Source organism: Rhinichthys klamathensis, unplaced genomic scaffold (assembly GCF_029890125.1).
Source record: "Rhinichthys klamathensis goyatoka isolate OS25496 unplaced genomic scaffold, OSU_Roscu_1.1 h1tg000201l_1, whole genome shotgun sequence".
In the NCBI taxonomy this organism is placed as follows: domain Eukaryota; kingdom Metazoa; phylum Chordata; class Actinopteri; order Cypriniformes; family Leuciscidae; genus Rhinichthys; species Rhinichthys klamathensis.
In genome coordinates this window covers 850,985-872,011 of record NW_026606727.1, presented here as the reverse complement: position 1 = coordinate 872,011, position 21,027 = coordinate 850,985, and the positions used below count along the sequence as shown (strand labels likewise).

General features: G+C 37.6%; 1 protein-coding gene across 1 annotated transcript; it reads right to left on the bottom strand.

Annotated features, from left to right (window-relative positions):
• Positions 1-1,738: 1,738 nt before the first annotated feature.
• Positions 1,739-19,931, bottom strand: osbpl11 (oxysterol binding protein-like 11). Its single transcript, XM_056263195.1, has 13 exons — positions 19,512-19,931; positions 18,985-19,053; positions 18,207-18,382; positions 16,546-16,625; positions 13,054-13,242; positions 12,744-12,942; positions 9,808-9,950; positions 7,210-7,350; positions 6,614-7,067; positions 6,335-6,521; positions 4,023-4,205; positions 3,538-3,691; positions 1,739-2,292 (listed from the first exon to the last, which is right to left on the bottom strand). The coding sequence occupies exons 1-13, from the start codon at positions 19,589-19,591 to the stop codon at positions 2,209-2,211; spliced, it is 2,139 nt and encodes a 712-aa protein (XP_056119170.1). The 5' UTR covers positions 19,592-19,931; the 3' UTR covers positions 1,739-2,208.
• Between the last annotated feature and the right edge of the window lie 1,096 nt (positions 19,932-21,027).

Here is a 21,027-nt window from a genome sequence, read left to right as displayed (position 1 = left end):
TACCACACGGACACACATTAAATCAAATGAAAAACAATCCGAAATCCTCCAATATATTAACCCTTTTATTTTTTTCAATCATATGTTCTGAGGCTACAGGGAGTGTATTTAAAACATCAGTGCAGTTGATGGCTCAGCAGAATGACTTGAGTGGAAAGCACAGCTGATGAACGAAACACTTTGTGGGAATTCTGTCTTTAGTGGACAGGAAAATTACAGAAGATACCTATATACAAAGGCTGCGGCTTCCGTCTTACTCTGTTTTGATGAGAAAGCTGACGGCTGTGATGTGGAACGAGAGGAAGACTAACACAAATAAGGCACCACAAGTTTCTCAGCGCAACCAATGCCAGGGCTGAAGCAGAGATTATATGAGAGACGTAACACTTCAGCCAGCACCATCACTGCAACTGTCCTCAGCTGGCAGATCAAACGATGAAGCGTTTAAACACAAAATTCCACATGATTAAAACAAAAAAAACCTTACTATCATGACCAGCTAACTAAAACCTGAACCTTCTGCAAGGAACACATGCTATAAACACATCTGATTGCAAAAATGAAAACTTTGGCTTCATTTACTCATCCTCATGTCATGCCTGTATTATTTTCTGATTTTGCATGAAATACTCAGACAGAATGTCCAAGCTTCTCTTTTCCATACAAGAAAAGTGAATTGTGACTTATACTGTACCTCATAAATAGAAAAACACCATAAAAGTGCTCTATAAAACTTCTTCTGAACCTAGTTCAGCGGTCTTAGCTGGTCTTCCTCTCTGACCAGCTGAAAAATGCTAAAAAAAACAAAAACACTAAGACCAGCAAACCAGGCTGATTTTGGGTGGGGTTTTTTTTCAGCAGGGCCAACCGAAATCTAAGCTGTTTAGGTTAACAGTGCAAATTATATTTAATGATATCAGTAAACAGCTTAAATTTCTGTCAGTATCTCACAACTGATCATATGACTTCAGAAGACTTGTAATATAGTGCACAAGTCATCTAGACTACATATAACAGGGTGAGTAATGTCGTTCCAAACCTTTATGACTTTTCCTTTCCCTGCGGAACATAAGAGTAGATATTTTAAAGAACTTTGGGGTCCAAAGTACTTGGACCCCATTGACATTCATTGTATGGATTTTTAAAATATCTTTGTGTTGCACAAAAGAAAGAAAGTCTTAAGGTGATGATACACAGGGCAACTTTTTGAGCAATGTTGCTGGGCAATGTTGCCGTCAACAGGCAACCAGATGAGACTGAGACACAGGGCCCACGACTGATCTAAATTATCCAGATAGAAATGTATTGCACATTTTCAATGGGAAAGTACCCAAGCAACAATCGCCCAGCAAGATTGCCCAGCAACATTGCTCAAAAGGTTGCCCTGTGTATCATCACCTTTACAGATTTTAAATGACATGAGGGTGAGAAGATGAGGACAAAACTTACATTTTGGGGTGAACTATCCCTTTAAAATCTCTCTGAAACTGAAGCCAACGTAACTGTTCAATGAACATCAAGCAGAAACAGAAGAGCAGGCCTCTACCTGAACACTTCAATCTGGCCCAGATTTTGTGTATAGCACCTGCAAGCCTCATTTACCAGAGCAAGAACGAGAAAAAGACAGCATAATACAAAAGCCAAGCCAACGGCTTCTCTCTCATCAAAACTCTAGCTGCGTCTGGCTCCGCTAAGCAATAACAACTCACATCTTCGCCGGCTATTGACGCAACTGTCCTTTTGAACTCCCCTAATCCTGCATTTCATTTGATATTTAAATTATGATAATTTATATATGATTTTAAAAGAATCAGAAATCTTTGACTGTACAAATACAGTATGGTCAGATTAAGAAGTTCACCCCAAACACAATTCCACATTAAGAACCGTCAGGCTGTACTCAGGTCTCGTTACATACGACACTTGTTAAGGCAACATCAACAAAGAATATCAGTGTGCAGATTTGGAGAAATCATTCACTGTGTAGTTCTACAAAAATCTTACCACCGAGGGATGCAAAATATGAACATCAGAGTGCAAACCCGCAAGTCCACAAAGCGTTACAAACACTCAAATTGAAGTTATGTTTCAGGAATCATACAAAGGAGAGTGTATGTCTTCATCTGTGAGAGAGGGAACACAGGGCCAGAGGTTTACTATAGCAGGAGACTGTACAGTGCCTGAACTCAGCTCTTAAAAGGTCAGAGGTCATGGATTTTGAGGAGGGGGAACCGGGGAAGAGCTATGAGTTGCCGTTTTCCACAGTGGTTGGTAATACGCCCAGCTTTCACCCTGGAAAGAGAAAAAAAAAGGGAATTGAAGAACTGTGGTTCTCTCGACAAAAACACCTTCTACCAGCATTTGGATTATTGCGGAAAATAAACTCTGACCAACAAAAGTGTATGATTCTTACAAGTATTGTTCATCAAGATAATCTTCACAAATGAACACAGCTGTTTTGAAGCCAAAATACAATCAGCAGAAGTAAAAAGCTAAAGTTAAGCTATAAACCAACCACTAAGATTCCAACATCTCTTTCGATCTTTAAGATCTACCAGTTGGAAATCTTGAGTTAGAAGAGTTTGCAAAAGCATGAGTATAAACACAAGCATGAGTATAAACACAAGGAGGCTGTAAAAGCAGACTTCACTAGATGAGTTTTCCTGTTCAGCGTGATGATGACCAATGTTTCAATGTTTTGCTGCTTAATATTTTTGTGGAAACAGTTGTTCAATTTTCTCAGTATTCTTTGACAAATACAAAGTTCAAAAGAACAGCATAATGCACTTGTCTCAGACAAGCGTTAAGGTCGAGCCCTGCACTCTGCGTGTGTGATTCCACCGCCGTGATGATGCCCATTACACGCTACAGAGTTAAAAACATCTCAGACAAACGGCGCAGTTTCCCTTAATACACATTTCCAGGCACAGGCTTCAACCACCACGAGAACTCATCGTTTTTCAGTAAACTTACATTTACCGATTTTAAACTAGCTAGGAGGCTGGCCAGCTAGCTGTATTCTGCTACCTCAGTTCTCTCAGATGACACAGTAACTACCATGGGAAAAAAATCGGTAACTCTTCCTTTTACAGTCCTGTTACCCATGTACTTACTATGTACTTATTATAGTAATTATAATTACTGGGTAATAACTAGGTACTAACCCCTGAACCTACCCCTAAAACCTACCCCTAACCCATGTACTTACCTTATATTAGCCAGTACTTTCTAGGTAAGTACACTGGAAGTACACGTAAGTACTGTACTGTAAAAGGAAGCGTTACCAAAAAATCTTCGGTCTGTCCAATGATTGTAAACAGACATAGGGTACGTCAGGCTGGAGAATTTTAGCGGTAATGTGACAAAAAAATATTTAAGGCCCATCGAATCTGAATTTAAGACATTTTAATACTTTTTAAGGCCTTTTATTAGGAAAACTTCATTGAAGACTTTTTAAGGACCCGCCGACACTTATTTACTATTTTATGTAGAAATTATTATATGATTTTAAAAAATAAGATTCAGATGTGTTCTTACTTTGCGCTCAAAGTATTTGGTCCTCCATGCTGTCTGTGTCTCTGCACGATGCCTCTCCTCTTTCCTCTGTCTTTCCTCCAGGAAACGCTTGTGTTCCGTGGCTTTTTCCATATCCCTATCCTTCAGAGACTCGGTCACATGTTGCCACAGTCTCCTACAGGGAGAAGAGTCACAGGTTAAAGATGGAGCCCTCACACCACATTAAACCTTTTTCAGTCTGAATCCACAGATAGCAAGACATGATAAAATTATAAAATTTTCCCTTAAATGAATATTTGATCCAAAAAAAAAAATTCTGTTACATTTACTCTTATTTCAAACCTATCTATCCTTCTTTCTCAGCCCTTCATAATATCATTTTTGAAAGTATTCCTTTAGATTACTCATTTTCATAAAAATAACCTGATGTCATATTGACATCAACACTGTTGTGTGGCTTGAATGCAATAATAAACTGTTTACATAAACTGATTAACTGGTGTTACCTGGACTCGTAGGGTCCTTGCAGCTCATTGGGCCGTACTCTTTTTCTGGTGACGGGGAGATTGGTGACGTCTACGACACGTGTCTCTCCGCTGGTGTAGGAAAACTCCAGCACGCCGTTCCACTCGCCTTGCACGCGGCACACCACGGAGTTGGTGGGGTTATGTTTGACCTCCGCGTTCACTCTGAGGAACAAAGCACAGGCTTCTGTTACAGTCCACTGGCTCGGCTTTCTGATTAAAGCACTCATACCAATCACCAACCGATGGATAGAACCAAGTCCCTTTCCTACATTTATTCTTTTTTTCTATGATCCGTTTCACTCAGATGTACGTCACAGTATTGGAGTAAAGATCTGTCGCTACTTCAGTTCCATTGTGACTAAAATAAGATATTGTACTACTGTAAAAAACTGTAACTTGCAGAACTCAATTTCCTCAACTGTCCAAAAAGACCATTGACTGATTCTAGGGCAGACGTCTAGCCAATTCTTCAGCCAGTTGCAGTTGTCAGCTTCATTTGCATAGAATCAGAGGGTGTCCTTCACACGGCCCACGTGAAAATATTGTTCCGTCTATTTTATTACAAGGTCCATAATCATTTCTGTCTGATCTTTGCAAGATTGTTTTGTGAACCTGTCACAATGTGATAGAGCAGTGCAAACTATATTGGACTGTTAGCGAAATATTATTTTACTATGTGTATTCCATCATTGTCACTGCTTATACATAATTTTGTTAATTTTACATAAGGTACAGAGCTTTCCTTACATAACTTTTAATCATGAAAGATACGTTTTGTTTTTGACATATATACATACCGGTACATACAATAAAAATATGGTCAAAAACAAAATGTATCTTTCATGATTGAAAGTTATGTAAGGAAGTCTCTGTACCTCATTTAAAATTAATCATGTATAAGCAGTGGCATTGATTGAAGACACATAGGAAATAATATTTCTCTAACAAGACCCCATAGCAAACTCACAACCTGTCAATGGGGCTGTTTACACCTGGTCAATCAGATCCGATTGTGAAAATGCCCTCCGAAATGCTTTCGAGACGGATTTAATCGGATTTAAATCCGATCCCTCAAACCGCTTCAGGAGCTGGTTTGAGACGCATTCCAAACGAAACAGGACAATTTTAAATGCATCTGGTTGTTGAAACCACATTTGTAAATTTTACATCTTAAGCTACCGCAACACGCATCGCTGCAGATGCTAAGTATCTTTTCAGCAAGCCGGCGTGCAAACTGCCGTATATGCTCAATCATCTTCATTAAAAGTAGTGAAATGATCTTACCAATGCTGATGCCGCTCTCTCTCCTACTCCTATTGACCTTGAAATTAGCTGATGATAAATAAAATCCAGCTCATATCTGGCGCTTTCGTTGACGCGAACGCCATTAAATTTGCACATAGAGCGGGAATTGAAGATCAGATTTATATTCGTTTTGCGGGGACATTTATTAAGTGTAAATGGAACCGTTTTAACAAGTCGATAGCTATCCGATCAGTAAAAACACATCAAGTGTTCAGGTGAAAACAGGCCATATAAGCTCAGAACAGTGCTTCATGTGGCGTTTTCATTGAAATTTTAATGGCAAAGGGCCAAAAAACAGCCAGTTTAATTCCCGGGGTGAAGAGATGGTGGAAAATCATTACAGATGGTTAAAGTTTCCCCTACATTTTTTCTTATTGAATGTAGTGTTTTGGGTAACACTTTACAATAAGGTTTCATTTGTTAACATGAACTAACATTTAACAATACATCTACAGCATTAATTAATCCTAGTTAATATTAATCTCAACATTTACTTGTACATTTTTAAGAACAAAGGTTGTATCTGTTAACATTGGTTAATGCACTGTGAACTAACATGAAGATGAATGTTTTATTACCTAACTTTAATTAAGGTTGATAAATGCTGTAAAAATATATTGCTAAATGTTAGTTATTGCATTAACTAATGTTAACAAATGAGACCTTATTGTTAAGTGTTACAGTGTTTTGCTCAGAAAATTTGTCTGGACAATATTTAATCTGGACATTTACACAACAGTTTATCCTCACCGAGGCTGCATTTATTTGATCAAAAAATACAGTAACAAATATTGTGAAACATTACAATTCAGGATAAAGTTTTTTATATATACATTTAAAAAAAAAAAATGTATACCTGTGATGGCCAAGCTGAATTTTCAGCAGCCATTTACTCAGTCTGCTGTATAAATTTACATTGAAAACCCTATACGGTCTCAAAGAGATGGAAAATGGAGTCACGTAATGTGATCCAGTGTGATCCTGACCTGTGCAGCTTGCCCCCATAGAAAGGCTTTGTCTGGAAGGTGATGACTGCAGAGTAGCCTGTCTTGGTGCAGTTGACATTGACCTTTCCTCCCAGTTCCACCCAGGGCACAGTGAGGATCGAGCGGGCATAAGCAGAGGGCAGACTAAAGGTGTATTCTTCATCATGCTCTAATAGGTGTAGATTACCTGTGAGCACAGGAAGTTAACATTCCTAATAATCAACAATGGATCCATGGAAACGTTCATAGTAAACTGAGTGTGAGGCGGGCGAAACGCACCTTCTCCGATCATAGAGACGCCAATGGACATGCCCATGAACTTGCTTTTGGTCCACACATGAGTGTTGACACACATCTGCCTCTCCTGGCATTCTGCATAGAAGCCCGAGACAGGGGGATGATGGGAAACCTGTTCAGCCACAAAGCGAACATTGTAGCAGTCTGACGTGCACGAGGTCCCCTCTTTCGGGACACCTGTCGGAGATGATGTCGCTTTGGGTACTCTCCAAGAGCAGTGGAAGGTCTCTCCGATGATGGGGTTGTAGGGCTTCTTGGCAATGGCACCTTTGCGCCCTTCATGGAAGGAAGTGAGGTAATACTCCACAAATCGGACCATGCGGTCCATCTGGCTGGAGCCATCGGTGATGGCCACGAAAAGGTCCGGATGGGACATGAAGTCTGCATACATTTCCAGCAGGGAGCGCTTCTCCAGTATAAAAGTGGGCAGGACCACCTATACACCCATGTGAAACACTGTTATTTCACAATCTTATTTTAATTGTATAACAGAATTAATTTAAAATGGCATGATTTAAACTTTTATCTGATGTTTGAGAAAGACACAAGAAGCCATTAACGAGATGGAGCTGATATACCCTGGTGAGGTCCATGCCCAGTTTCAGCTGAGAGAGGAGGTGCAGAATGACGCTGCGCTCCTCTTCGACAGCACCCAGATCCTCCTCCTCGACTGGAGAGGAGTCGTCTACCTCCTGCGTGGCATCAATCTCCTCCTGCTCCTGAAACACACACCAAACTCCATGATTACTCAACTCATCTACTCAACCAATAAAATACTGCAAGGACAGAACTAGTTTTTGGGACCCCCTCTACAGGGTTTCCACACCTTTTGACCAAAACTACAGGATGCTTTTTCGTTTTACATTTTATAGAGGTAGAGGCTTAATTAATTATCTAAAATGAATTATCTTAATTATCTAAAACTTAAATTAAAATGAAAACTGAAAATATAAAAGATATTTAAAAATACCAATAAATACTATAATTGTATATAAATTAGACTAAAATAATATATACACATTTTTTAAATCAACATTTCACAGTGTGCAATTTTTGGCTGATTAAATCTTTTAGAGATTTAAAAATATAGAAATGAACATAATTTCTAAGATTTTAATGGCTTTTATAACTTTGCCATTGTTGGAAATCATACATTTAAAATTGCAAGGTATTACCAAGTATTGCATGAACTTTTACTCTATGATATTCTGTCCCCAAGATATGGCTCGAGTCCTTCCTTGGATGTAATTCTCTGATTTATTTCCCATTTTACCATGAAATTCATAAAATTGATCACTAAAATAAGTAAGAGCACAGCTATCCCAACAAGCTTCACAATCTGAGGCATCATTTGTACATGTGGGCAAGTTACGTTTTGGTTTGTTTAAATCCAAACCCTATGTATGTAATAGGTTCTGCTTGCCTCAGCAAATACCACTAATGACACTTGTCAAATAATTACATTACATAATGTAGAATTTTTTTTTTTTTTATGGGGTATATGATGATTGTTTTTCTATCTGCTATGCTGCTTGAAACAGTGGATGCTAGGGTACAGTTAAGTGAAGCAAAATATTATGCAAGAGTATTTAGAAGAAGAAAAAAAACATACAGCATAGGTAACATTTAACACTGCAGACAAATTTACTCAGGTTAATAGGGAGCCCTGTCTACAGTTCGACAATCAGGGAGGCTCAGGTGTTTGTTTACATCAAGGCAACTGAAGCAAAGATTACTCTTGAGACTCAAAGTCAGAGAGCCTTCTCCAAAACAATATCAGTTGTCAGTAATTATCATCAGCATCTGCTATGAATACAATCATGCACAATTGTGTTGCTGTAATAACATACAGAGGCCTCAAGATACATTTGGAAAATTAAGACATACTTTTGTGAATGTCAAAATGCATGAATTCATTTTATATATCATATATGCATTATATAACAGAATATCAAACCAAGTGTAATTTTTTATTATAAAACAAAGATAGCACACTTTTTAAAACAATTCACAAAAAGGTTTTAAAATGATTAAAAAATAAATATACTGTTTAAAATTAAGACAAATCATTTTCAAATTCATACAGTTTCTGGTTATGAAATGTTAGTGGAAAATGTCCATAGATAAAGCTGGAGCATGCAATTCTTACATTGTTAAAACACTAATATATACTGTTCAAAAGTTTTTGAAAGAAGTCTCTTATGCTTACCAAGGCTGCATTTATTAGATAAAAAATACGGTAAAAACAGTATTTCTGTGAAATATAATTACAATTTTAAAAATTATAAAATGTATTTATTTATTTATTTATTATAATGCAATTTATTCCTGTGATGGCAAAGCTAAATTTTCAGCATTACTCGAGTCTTCAGGGTCACATGATCATTCAGAAATCATTCTAATATGCTGATTTGCTCAAGAATCATTTCTTCTTATTATTAATGTTGCACAAAGATCTGTTGCTTAATTTTTTTGTGGAAGCTGTTAATTTTTTTGGTATTCTTTGATGAATAGAAAGTTCAAATGAACAGCATTTATTTGAAACTGATTTTTTTTGTAACAATGTGGCAAGTTTTTGCTGTGACTTTTGTAGTAAAGTGTAAACAGTGTCTCTGTGGTGCTACCAAAACACTGCTGCAGCCCGAAATAACAGCACTGGCTCAACCAATGGTGTGAGTTCAAGGCACTATACTAGTGATTACACTGCTATTGTAGGACACCTGTTGTTTGAAACGTAATTTAACCACGAAAATAAATCAGAAAAGCCTTGTTAGTTCTGAGAAAAGCATTATTTGTTTGCAGATACCACATGGTTTGATATTTTGTTATCTAACACAATGATACTCATACATACTTAAGTCCAATTTAAGTGAACAAACTCGTTTTTGTGAATAGACTATTTGACCAGACCAATCCAAAACAGCCATTCTGAAATGTGTGTAATCTAAAACAAGCTCAGATCCACTGAAATCAATTTTCTACTCTTAATTTGGACAACCACTTTAGATCCCATACTTTTTAAACTTATTTTTTCAAATAAGTTACATCGAAACAAGTCAAGTGTGATCAATCAATGAGGGTTTTCAAAAATGTGTGCTAATTAATCATTCAGACCCATTTATTAAATTATTGACCGTTAACAGTCAGCAAGAAAGTTTAGATAAAGCAAATCTTACCCCAGCGATATCACAGGAGTCCATTTCTAAAGGTTCTAGAACGGTTCCCACTGTGTTACCATCATCTTTGGTGATGCTGGGTAGCGTCCCTCCATTCTTCAGGATGTCGGGCAGTTTTGGCTCCAGCCACTCGAGGGCAGGGCCTACAGGGCACACAAAACCAGTCTTAGGGGTGCTCATATCACCGGCCCACCAGCACGATGCCGACAGGCCAACAGCAGCCTCTAACGCCACAGGATTTCTGGGCGTATAGCGCTCTGACAACTGACACAGAGCTCTCAGTGGAAACCTGAGAACAGGGTCTCACCGTCTGCATGAGGCCCTGCCCATTGTTGACTTGTTTGCCTATTGGCACGGAGACTAATCTGGTGGTTTTTGCTTTGTTCCAGTCATTAGGAAGTTCTGAAAGTTCACATGGTCCCTCACTACTTCAACAACAGTGGAAATGCAGGTGATACTGGAAGTGTGTGATGTCTACATGTTTCTTTCTAGTCAGAGAGTAATAAAATATGTATGCTTCATGAATGGGTTGCATTAAAGTCAAGCACACAACTAGAAGTCTTCGGTTTGGCAAAATAAATGTTCGTCCAAGAGGAACCCCCAAACACGCAAATCTCACAGGAGAAATATTTATCCAAGAACTGACAACAGTATGGTAACACAATTTGGTAAGTCTGTCAACCGCTGTGCTTGAGTGACGCCAGCAGAGCTCTAGTTACCTGCAGAAGTCTATCAGTGGTGGATACAGTTCCTCATTAATTATAAAACAATATTCCACTCGCTGAGCAGGGCTCTAGGTCATAAATTCTACAGACACAAACATGACCTGAGATTATTGGATTTGTGACCACAAACACTTGCGGTTTTTCTGTACTATATAATGGAAAATGAACTACCTTTTTTGCTGTTCAGCTATTGGTTATTTTTGGTACACACACACGACACTGTGATGTGAGCAGAAAGACTTGTGCTGTAGTGTATTTTGATCTTATCGCATTGACCTGGATTACACATAAGGATCAGTGAGTCGCAGTCAATATGTGATTTAAGGTATTCAATAACTGTCTGATAGCGGATTTGGAGAAGGAGAGTATTTGTGGTTATCTAAAAGTTTACATTATTCATCTTTGGATTGCATTTCGACAGCCAATATAGGAGTGTTACACAAACTCTACACCAGGAGAGTATAAGTATTCAACAAAAAAGGAAGCTGTACTTGCTCCTTTTAACATAAATCATGACGTGCCAAATAGATGAATTTGAAAACATGACTAATGACAGACTGTTAAATCAGCCAGTGCTGCATTTCCCAAAAGCATCGTAAGCCTGGTCAGATTGTAAAAATGATTGGCGTCAATGATCTCTACGATCTACTTAGGCTTATAATATTTTTGGGCAATGCAGCCCAGGACAATTAATCAGTGAATATTTGGCTCTTTTAAGATTATTGTCAAATATCTGTGCCCGATTGGCAGATAAACAAAAGTGGGCAGTGGCAAAATCTACCAACAGTATTGCAAAGTGACACTGCACATTTTCTGTACAATTTTTATTTGTTATTATTAAATTGTACAATATCGTATTATATCGGCCACTCTGCTCTCTAGATAGCAATATCGGCCATTAAAAAAAAACATATCATGCTTATTTGATATTAAGAAATTGCGCTAAGTCAATGTTAAGTAATAAGGAAGCAGAATAGATACAGTACTATTATTCCTAAATGCCAAAAGAACTAACGATAAGAGTAAACATGGGAAAATATACTAAACCTCGTACGGTTTCTGACTGAGTTCTGCATACACTTGCTAACTTAACAAAACTAGAACTCAATAAAAAAATCTAAATAAAAGTAGGATATGCTGCCAATTTAGTGGTATAATCTTGTCAAGAAAATCAGATAGGAATACAAAAGACGCATAGGATCAGCACAAGTCAAGAAGAATTCCTGTGATGGAAGCTGTGCTTATAAATAACCCTCTTACTGTCTTTTACTGGAAGAGAAATGCTTTCACTTAACATCTAAGCACTGCAGTAGCATTAGACAAAGTATAGAGTAAAGTCAGGTCTAAGATTAAAAGAGCCTGACAGAGGCAAAAAGCCAGACAGAGCCAGATGTCAAGCATTATGTACCTATTTTACACATTTTTATCATTTTGTATCCTTCTGTCCATTCACTCATAACTTAGTTTTTACATTATCAATTACCAATAGGCTAGTACAAAACTAATGCTGTAAACTATAAATGGAACCCCAGATTGTACATTACAATAATATTAAAGGTTCAAATTAACTGATTTGTAGGCTACTTACATTTAAATTGCCCATAAGAAAGTTTTTTATAATAATACATTTTTAATGTTTCTACTAATTAAAATATATATATGTATATATATATAAACATTTAAATGGTGGCTGTCATAAAAACCTTCAAAAATACATTAAATATTGAAGAACATACAATATGAAATATAGTGTACATATTTATCAAAATGCTCCTCTATAGAGTTAATTTTTCAAGCTAGTTTTGAATGGCTTTTCTGAGGTAAATCTAACATTATGTGACAGTGTTTACAAGCTGTTTTACTGACATATTTCCCCGGTTGAAACACTCATCGAACTATTACGAGACATGATATGGATTTCGGTAAGTTGTACTGTACCTTTTAGCATACCTTCTGATGTTCATTCATGTTTATTTCGTGCTGTAACTAGTAGTAAAGTGGAACAGATGATCAGTTCATGTGCGCTCCGTCACGTCACATTAAAGAGCGCCAAAATGGAATTTATTTTATTTTATTTATATTATTCTTAGGATTTAAGAATCAATATCAGTTCTTCAAAATGAGAATGATAAAATTGTCATTTATGTGTAAACTAATCCTTTCAGCAATTAGCCATAATCCCCCAAAAACATTTTTTTTTTTAAATCTCACCAACGAGAGGAACTTTCTGTCGAGCCACTTGTTGGAGCTGCAGGATATGCAAGCAGTCGCTGAGGCAGGTCATAGTGGCCAAAGAGGTGGCTTTCAGCAGCAGCAGGTCTTGGTCCAAGGGAGAGGGACCCTGGGAGGAGGGCAGACCCTCAATACTTTGGATCAGGTCTCTGTGCTGGCCCTGCGCCTGGCTCATCATCTGGAGCAGGACAAAAACATTCGGTTAACACCTCAAAAGTTCAGATCCGATGTTTTTAAAGTTACTAATTGACTGTGCCACTGGGCCTCTAAAAGCATCACTCATTCTTACCTCTCTGGCCTCCAGCAAGTGATCAGGCAGCAGTGATTTCCTGCTGGAGTAAAGGGAGGAGCCGTGCTGCAGCTGGGACAGGCCCAACAGGACGTTTGAGTTCTGGTTGATCCTGTGTTGAGATCCTGGAGAGCTGCCACTGCCCTGAGACGCCATGGAGAGACTGCGAGATTGAAGCGGTGGGTTTGTCTGTGGGATTAAGGATAATTGCTAAAAAGGATTAGTTTTACACATAAATGACAATTTTATCATCATTTACCACATTTTGATCCAATTCTGTTATTTTACAAAATGCTAGAAAACTGGTGATGAGTTTTACTGCGAAGCCCCACAAAGGACAAAAATGCTCCTTATGATTTGTACGCTATATTAAAAGTCTTCTGAGGTTTTATGTGATTAACAGATCCTAAATATAAGTCATTATTCACTGATTATCTTTCCCTCAGCTACATCTAATTCGCAGTCACATATAGTCAAATATGCAGCGCAAAGTCACATCATTCCAGTTTGTTTGTTAGTTTGTTATTGTCATGTCAGCTTCTTAGGTTATCATCATAGTGAAAACTATATTTGAGTTAGCAAAATTTTAAATAGATACTAAAAATATTTTAGACGCATTTTTCCTAAAAATTATAAAACAAAATTTGGATTAACTTGATTAGCTTGATTGTTATATCGTCGAAAAAATGTAAACTATATTATAATCCAGAGATATATTAAAAGTTGGATATAAAGTATATCCTACTTTACCTGCATACATACAGTATACTCACGTAAAGAAATATATATATATACACACTAGCAAATCTCGGCTGCGAGATTGTTTATATCATTGTATAACTGTTTTATTGCACAGCTCTCTCTCTCTCTGTGTATATATTTACATTTACATTTACATTTAGTCATTTAGCAGACGCTTTTATCCAAAGCGACTTACAACTGAGGACTAAACCAAGCGAGTCATCGTGAAGAGGTCATTCCACCAGCATGGAACCGTGAATGAGAATGTTCTGGAGAGTGATTTTGTGCCCCGCTGTGATGGTACCACGAGCCGTCGCTCATAGACCGATCGTAGGCTTCTGGTAGGGATGTAGACTTGTAGTAGTGAGTGGAAGTAGGAGGGAGCTGAACCTGTGGTCAATATGTAAGCAAGCGTCAAAGCCTTGAACTTGATGCGAGCAGCGAGTGGTAGCCAGTGCAGAGAGATGAACAGAGGAGTGACGTGGGCCCTTTTGGGCTCGTTGAAGACCAGACGAGCTGCAGCATTCTGGATCATTTGTAGAGGTTTAGTTGCACATGATGGAAGTCCAGCCAGAAGAGCATTGCAGTAATCAAGCCTAGAAATGACCAGGGCCTGGACGAGAAGTTGTGTTGCATGCTCAGTTAGGAAAGGCCTGATCTTCCTGATGTTGTGCATAGCAAACCTGCATGATCGAGCTGTCTTTGTAATGTGGTCTGTGAAGGTCAGCTGATCATCAAAGATTACTCCAAGATTTCTGACCGCACTATATATATATATATATACACTCACCGGCCACTTTATTAGGTACCCCATGCTAGTAACGGGTTGGACCCCCTTTTGCCTTCAGAACTGCCTCAATTCTTCGTGGCATAGATTCAACAAGGTGCTGGAAGCATTCCTCAGGGAGTTTGGTCCATATTGACATGATGGCATCACACAGTTGCCGCAGATTTGTCGGCTGCACATCCATGATGCGAATCTCCCGTTCCACCACATCCCAAAGATGCTCTATTGGGTTGAGATCTGGTGACTGTGGAGGCCATTTTAGTACAGTGAACTCATTGTCATGTTCAAGAAACCAATTTGAAATGATTAGAGCTTTGTGACATGGTGGAAGTAGCCATCAGAGGATGGGTACATGGTGGCCATAAAGGGATGGACATGGTCAGAAACAATGCTCAGGTAGGCCGTGGCATTTAAACGATGCCCAATTGGCACTAAGGGGCCTAAAGTGTGCCAGGAAAACATCCCCCACACCATTACACCACCACCACCAGCCTGCACAGTGGTAACAAGGCATGATGGTTCCATGTTCTCATTCTGTTTACGCCAAATTCTGACTCTAACATCTGAATGTCTCAACAGAAATCGAGACTCATCAGACCAGGCAACATTTTTCCAGTCTTCAACTGTTCAATTTTGGTGAGCTCTTGCAAATTGTAGCCTCTTGTTCCTATTTGTAGTGGAGATGAGTGGTACCCGGTGGAGTCTTCTGCTGTTGTAGCCCATCCGCCTCAAGGTTGTGCGTGTTGTGGCTTCACAAATGCTTTGCTGCATACCTCGGTTGTAACGAGTGGTTATTTCAGTCACTGTTGCCCTTCTATCAGCTCGAACCAGTCTGGCCATTCTCCTCTGACCTCTGGCATCAACAAGGCATTTCCGCCCACAGAACTGCCGCTCACTGGATGTTTTTTCTTTTTCGGACCATTCTCTGTAAACCCTAGAGATGGTTGTGCGTGAAAATCCCAGTAGATTAGCAGTTTCTGAAATACTCAGACCAGCCCTTCTGGCACCAACAATCATGCCACGTTCAAAGTCACTCAAATCAACTTTCTTCCCCATACTGATGCTCGGTTTGAACTGCAGGAGATTGTCTTGACCATGTCTACATGCCTAAATGCACTGAGTTGCCGCCATGTGATTGGCTGCTTAGAAATTAAGTGTTAACGAGCAGTTGGACAGGTGTACCTAATAAAGTGGCCGGTGAGTGTATATATTACATCTAACTTTATATGCATAATGTACATACAGTACACTCATGTAAAGCAAAATATACTATATTATACTATATATTACTATATCATATCCTATACTGTATAACTGCTTGTTTATATCAATGCAAAATGTAATTATATTATTACCCAGCTCTTTATATAAAGTTGTATATATAAGAATGTCCTACTTTATATGCATAAATACAGAATACTTGCGTAGGGTGATATATACTATATAGAATATCTCCACAGCTTGATTGCTTGTATTGTTGCAAAATGTAGACTACATTATCGCTCAGCTCCAATATGCTAAATACAACTACAAGGCATAAAGATATTAAGATATTATATACATTAACATGATGGTTTTCTGTACAGCTGCTTTTAAACAATGTCCATTGTGAAATTTGACGTGACAATTAAAAACTATTTCAAGGATACGAAGAGAATAAAACGAATCGCTCAGAGGAGCAGAAATTACAATCCAATAAAATATGTTTGCCTGACATGTATATATAGGAGGGTTTTCACATCATACCAGACTTAATGTCAATAATGGTTGGTTTTTGGTTCTCAAAAGAAAGTTGGGATAGTTTATTGGTTTCAAACAACATGATGATAAATAAATGATGACAGAATCTTACAGTTTTTGCAGCATTGTCATTAAACAGATTTTCTGTCTGTTCCTGTAACTTAGGAAATCACTGAGCAGTGGTGGTTTTACAGTATTACAGGTGTCTGGTTGTACTGTCTCACCTTGCCCATCGCCTCCGTGTGGTGCTGCGCACAGATCTGCAGTCGGCTGACCCAGTGCTGACGCTCCTTTGCATCTGAGGCTGAAGTTACACAGACAGGTATTAAAAAGATTTTTAACATAAAATAAATTATTGGGATCAGGGCTTGACAACACCCACCAAATGCGGGTGGATTTCAGCAGTGGCGTGGTAAGTCACTCTTACTAGCCACTTTGGCGGGATGAATTTTATATATAATATATACATTTTTCAATTGTAGTCTTTTAAAAAGGCATCTGAAATAATAAACTAAGTGCAATGTAGTGTTGTAAAAAATATAGATTTTAAGATACATGTATATCGATACTGAAATATCTGAAACACATCCAATACTAATTTTCCACAGAATAGATACAGTAGACGATACCAGCTGCGCTTTCTCGCTCTCTCATCTGTCCAACAGTGAGTTGACACACAAACCCACCTCCCCTCACTCACTCATTTCATTTGCTCTGAATGAATATTGTTGATTTTACAGGGCTTGAATTTTAGCATGAGATTGTGCATATTGCGCATAATTTTACCAATTCCCGCAGATTTTGTGCTCACAGCTAGCCTGGTTAAAACCAGACCATTCTCAGTTGTAACTGAGTTATGGTCTGGCAAAGCGTCATAGACAAATCATTTCCAGAGGGGCGTCACCAACGGACGTCGCGGATAGACCTAAACCCAATCAGAGTGATGAAGGAGATGACGTATGCAAGAAACATCTCAGAGTGTTGTCAGTGATGTTCTTTGCTCGGTTTTTAACAAAAATGAAACGGTCAAATCGCTTAAAACAGACGCGATAGCTGATTCGAACGAGTGATGTTCGCCGGCGGCATCCATCTTTGTAATGTAGGCTACAAAATCTGCTTCAAAATCCGAGCGACAACCGCCCCAACGTTTCTGATTGGTGCCTCGATTTCGACGGATTGGAAATGGGCTTGAATGAGCTCTTTGCCAGACTAACTTTCAGAGGAAATCTAAATTTGCCAGAAGTTGTCTGGGTTTTCCCAGGCTAGCTCACAGCCAAAGTGCGGGCACATAAAGCCACCTCTCAGTACTAAATTAAGTTCTTTTTCGCTGCTTATTGCGCTTAATCAAATAAACACAAAATAATGTCAAAATGCAGGTCTTGGCAACTATTCACATAAACACAGTCAGTTATGTTTTAAATGAACGTAAATAGTTGAGAAAGAAAACAAATGTGTATCAGCATCATGGATCAGTGCGCCAGGTCCTAAAGTGACAGCAGCCTAATATACCTGCTGCTAAATTATGAGATAATATCAAAAATATCTAGATTTTCTCCATGGTGTCTGTGTCAAAATTGTAGCCAGTGAAAATGCTGAGTAGCCAATAACTTTGGAAACCACAAGCCACAGTTGCTGGTGAGCAAAAAAGTTAATGTAAAGCCTTGATTGGGATCATATTATTTCAGATCAGGCCAGAGATGCATGCTAGTATAAGGATAATTTTTACAAAAAAACTTGTGGTATGATTAAGAGAGCACTATCTAGGGCTGTTTTATTTATACTAAGCCATTCATTTCGATGAGAATATACAGTATATAAATGGAAGTGTTTAAACATCTGGGATTTTAAAAAAGTAGAAAAAGAGTGAAAGAGATCATGTGACAACCTCTGAGTTTGTATTGCTCTCCGCTGATGGCGTTGACAGTGAAGGTGTGTGAATCTTCATCGCTGGGGGAAATCACTGCACCGGCTAACGGTAGCGAGCCCCGGGGCTTCTGATTCCTGGACTGCTCATTTACAAAGTATTCCAGCAGCCCAGCCTCATTGTTGAGCACAAAATATCTATAGTGAGTAAAAAAATAACAGCTTTAGAGAAAACTGAGAAGGTTGCACCCTTGTTGATTAAAAAGAAGAGGCTCTGAGCATATAAGCACGCCCACATGGAATCAGTGTTACATTAGTATCAACGAGATACTATAGTTTTATTAATATCTTCAAATTGTTTTTATTCTTATATTTTCCATTTTCATCTTAATTTTAACTAAAATTAAGATGAAAATGGAAAATATAAGAATAAAAACAATTTCAAGATATAACTGTAGTATCTCGTTCTATATATAGTTTTAGTCATTTTTATTACGTTTTTTTGTCTATATACTGAAGGTTTTAATATTTATTTGTAGTTATATTAGTAAACAAATTAAAAAATATATTTTTAATGGTTTTAGTTTTATCTAAATATGATAACCATGGATGAAATATGCACTCTCAGGTCCAAACCTTTAATTATAAAGGTCTAATCATTCATCATTGATTATATGTTTGTTCATTAAATATTGTGGCCATTACATTTTACCTGCAGAATTCCGAAGATTTTTTTTTACACTAAATCTACACAGATTCCATTTTGGCCTGTTTATAAAAAATGAATACATCAGACTCACCGATACTGCCATCCAGTCACAAGATTGGTATACTTCATCAAATACCCATCCACCTTTTCCATCAGATCACTTCAGTTAATAAAAAGAAAATTCATTAAACTCAATGTTGTAAAAGCACTAGTGTGTACCAGATATGCATACTATTACCAAAAGATCATATCACCAAATATCAACCATAAAGCTGTAAAGTGCAAACAAAAACCATTCACAGGATGTTTGAAGAATAATAGCCACATAACTACTCCAAATGATGGTCTATCGTCTATAAGTATATAATGAAAGTGAAAGGAGACTGAGGCTGTCCTTTTGTGAAGCATGGTAAAAAAAAAAGTAAGTCATATAGATGGAACGACATACAGTAGACCATGACAGAAATATGTCAATGTCGTGTTTAAAGTCCAGCTTACTCCGGAAATTGACTATTATACAATCTCCTCCTCAGTCCTCACATAAAAGGTATTCTTCGCTATTTGATTTCGATAATTAAACATAGATTGTTCTAAAATGGGAATATTTGTGTGAAGTACCTGTACTGCCAGGATTTGGAGCCCGTCCTGAGGGAACTCTGTGAGCTGCTGTGATGCTCCAGCACGGCTTCAGTCTGCATGATTGGATACTTCCTATGATCTACAAGACAGCAAACACTTCACCTGCCGCTCAAACACGGACCAACCGATTTCATAGGGCGAAGCTCAAGTCAAAATGATTTGTTATGGCCGCTGTTTTAATCATCGCACTGGTTTAATGCTCTGAATTACAGCACCACTGGCATGTTTATGTCTCGTGCAGCCATGACAGAGCGTGAAGTCATTCGCGACCTACATCATGTGACAGGAGGTGGTCTAAAAGAAAAATTAATTGAACCGTACAAAACGAATTGTTTGGATATAATTATGTTATGCATCGTATATCGATCATATTAATATAGTTTGATCCAATGTCATTTTATAATTTCAGTGATTTTTTCTTTAGAAACACCACAAAATCCAATTTTCAAATTAAAAGTCCTAGGTGGAGACCAGACGGAAGCGCGCTAGCTCAGCTCTCATTCTGATTGGCCAGATGTGATGTTACTTATGGATGTTACCACCTTCTTGACGTGTGGTACAAATACTCAAATTGTACTCAAAAATACTATAAATTGTAAAAAAAAAAAAAAAAAAAAAAAAAAAAAAATGCCTAAAATCATAAAAGTTTTTCACTTTTTGTTTTATTCATCCCGTCATCAATTGCCAGATCTAAATATTTTTTTGGCAAATACAGTGTATTTTATTTTTTAACTCTTGAAAACTAATGTTTCTTTCAAGTTGTGAAAAATTTCTACAGTAACATTCTGCATCTTAAGCTTTTTGACATTAAGAAAACCGCTTAATATATATATATATACAGTAGTCAACATTTGAAGTGGACCAAAACCTTTCATCAAAGTTATACATGAATTTTGAACAATACCCGTTCTTGTCTTAGGACAACTTTTGATCCACTTCAGCTGTTGACTACTGTCTTTTTGTTCATTCATTTTATTGGGAAAATAAACACAACTGTTAACAATGTAAATGATGTCTCAACAGGAGGTTACTGATTGTTGAACATCTCTTTTAATTGTGTACCATTAAAAAGAGCACTAATGTACCATATACAATACAAAAGATAGAGAAAAACATAATGAGAGATTGTGTGGTAGATTTTTAGTTCTACATAGACTTGTCTTTGGTCTTCAGTCTCATGACTTGGCATTTTCAATTCATTTCTGTTCAACAAGATTTTCCAACCAAAACATTCAAACATTATTTATTAAATTAATGTGTAGATAAAATGATAATAAATAAAATAAGTAAAATAAATAAAAGGCATACAAAGAAATGGTTGTTTTTGAGCACAAGTCATGGCAAAGTGTACGTCAGAACATTGGGACAGTAAAATTGAATTAAATTCTGACTTTTTTTTTTAATCCATCTTAGTTCAAATGGTGCAAGGCTTACTTACTGAGCTCATGAGGATTTAACATGAGAAATTCAAATATAAGCATTGTCAAATTGAACT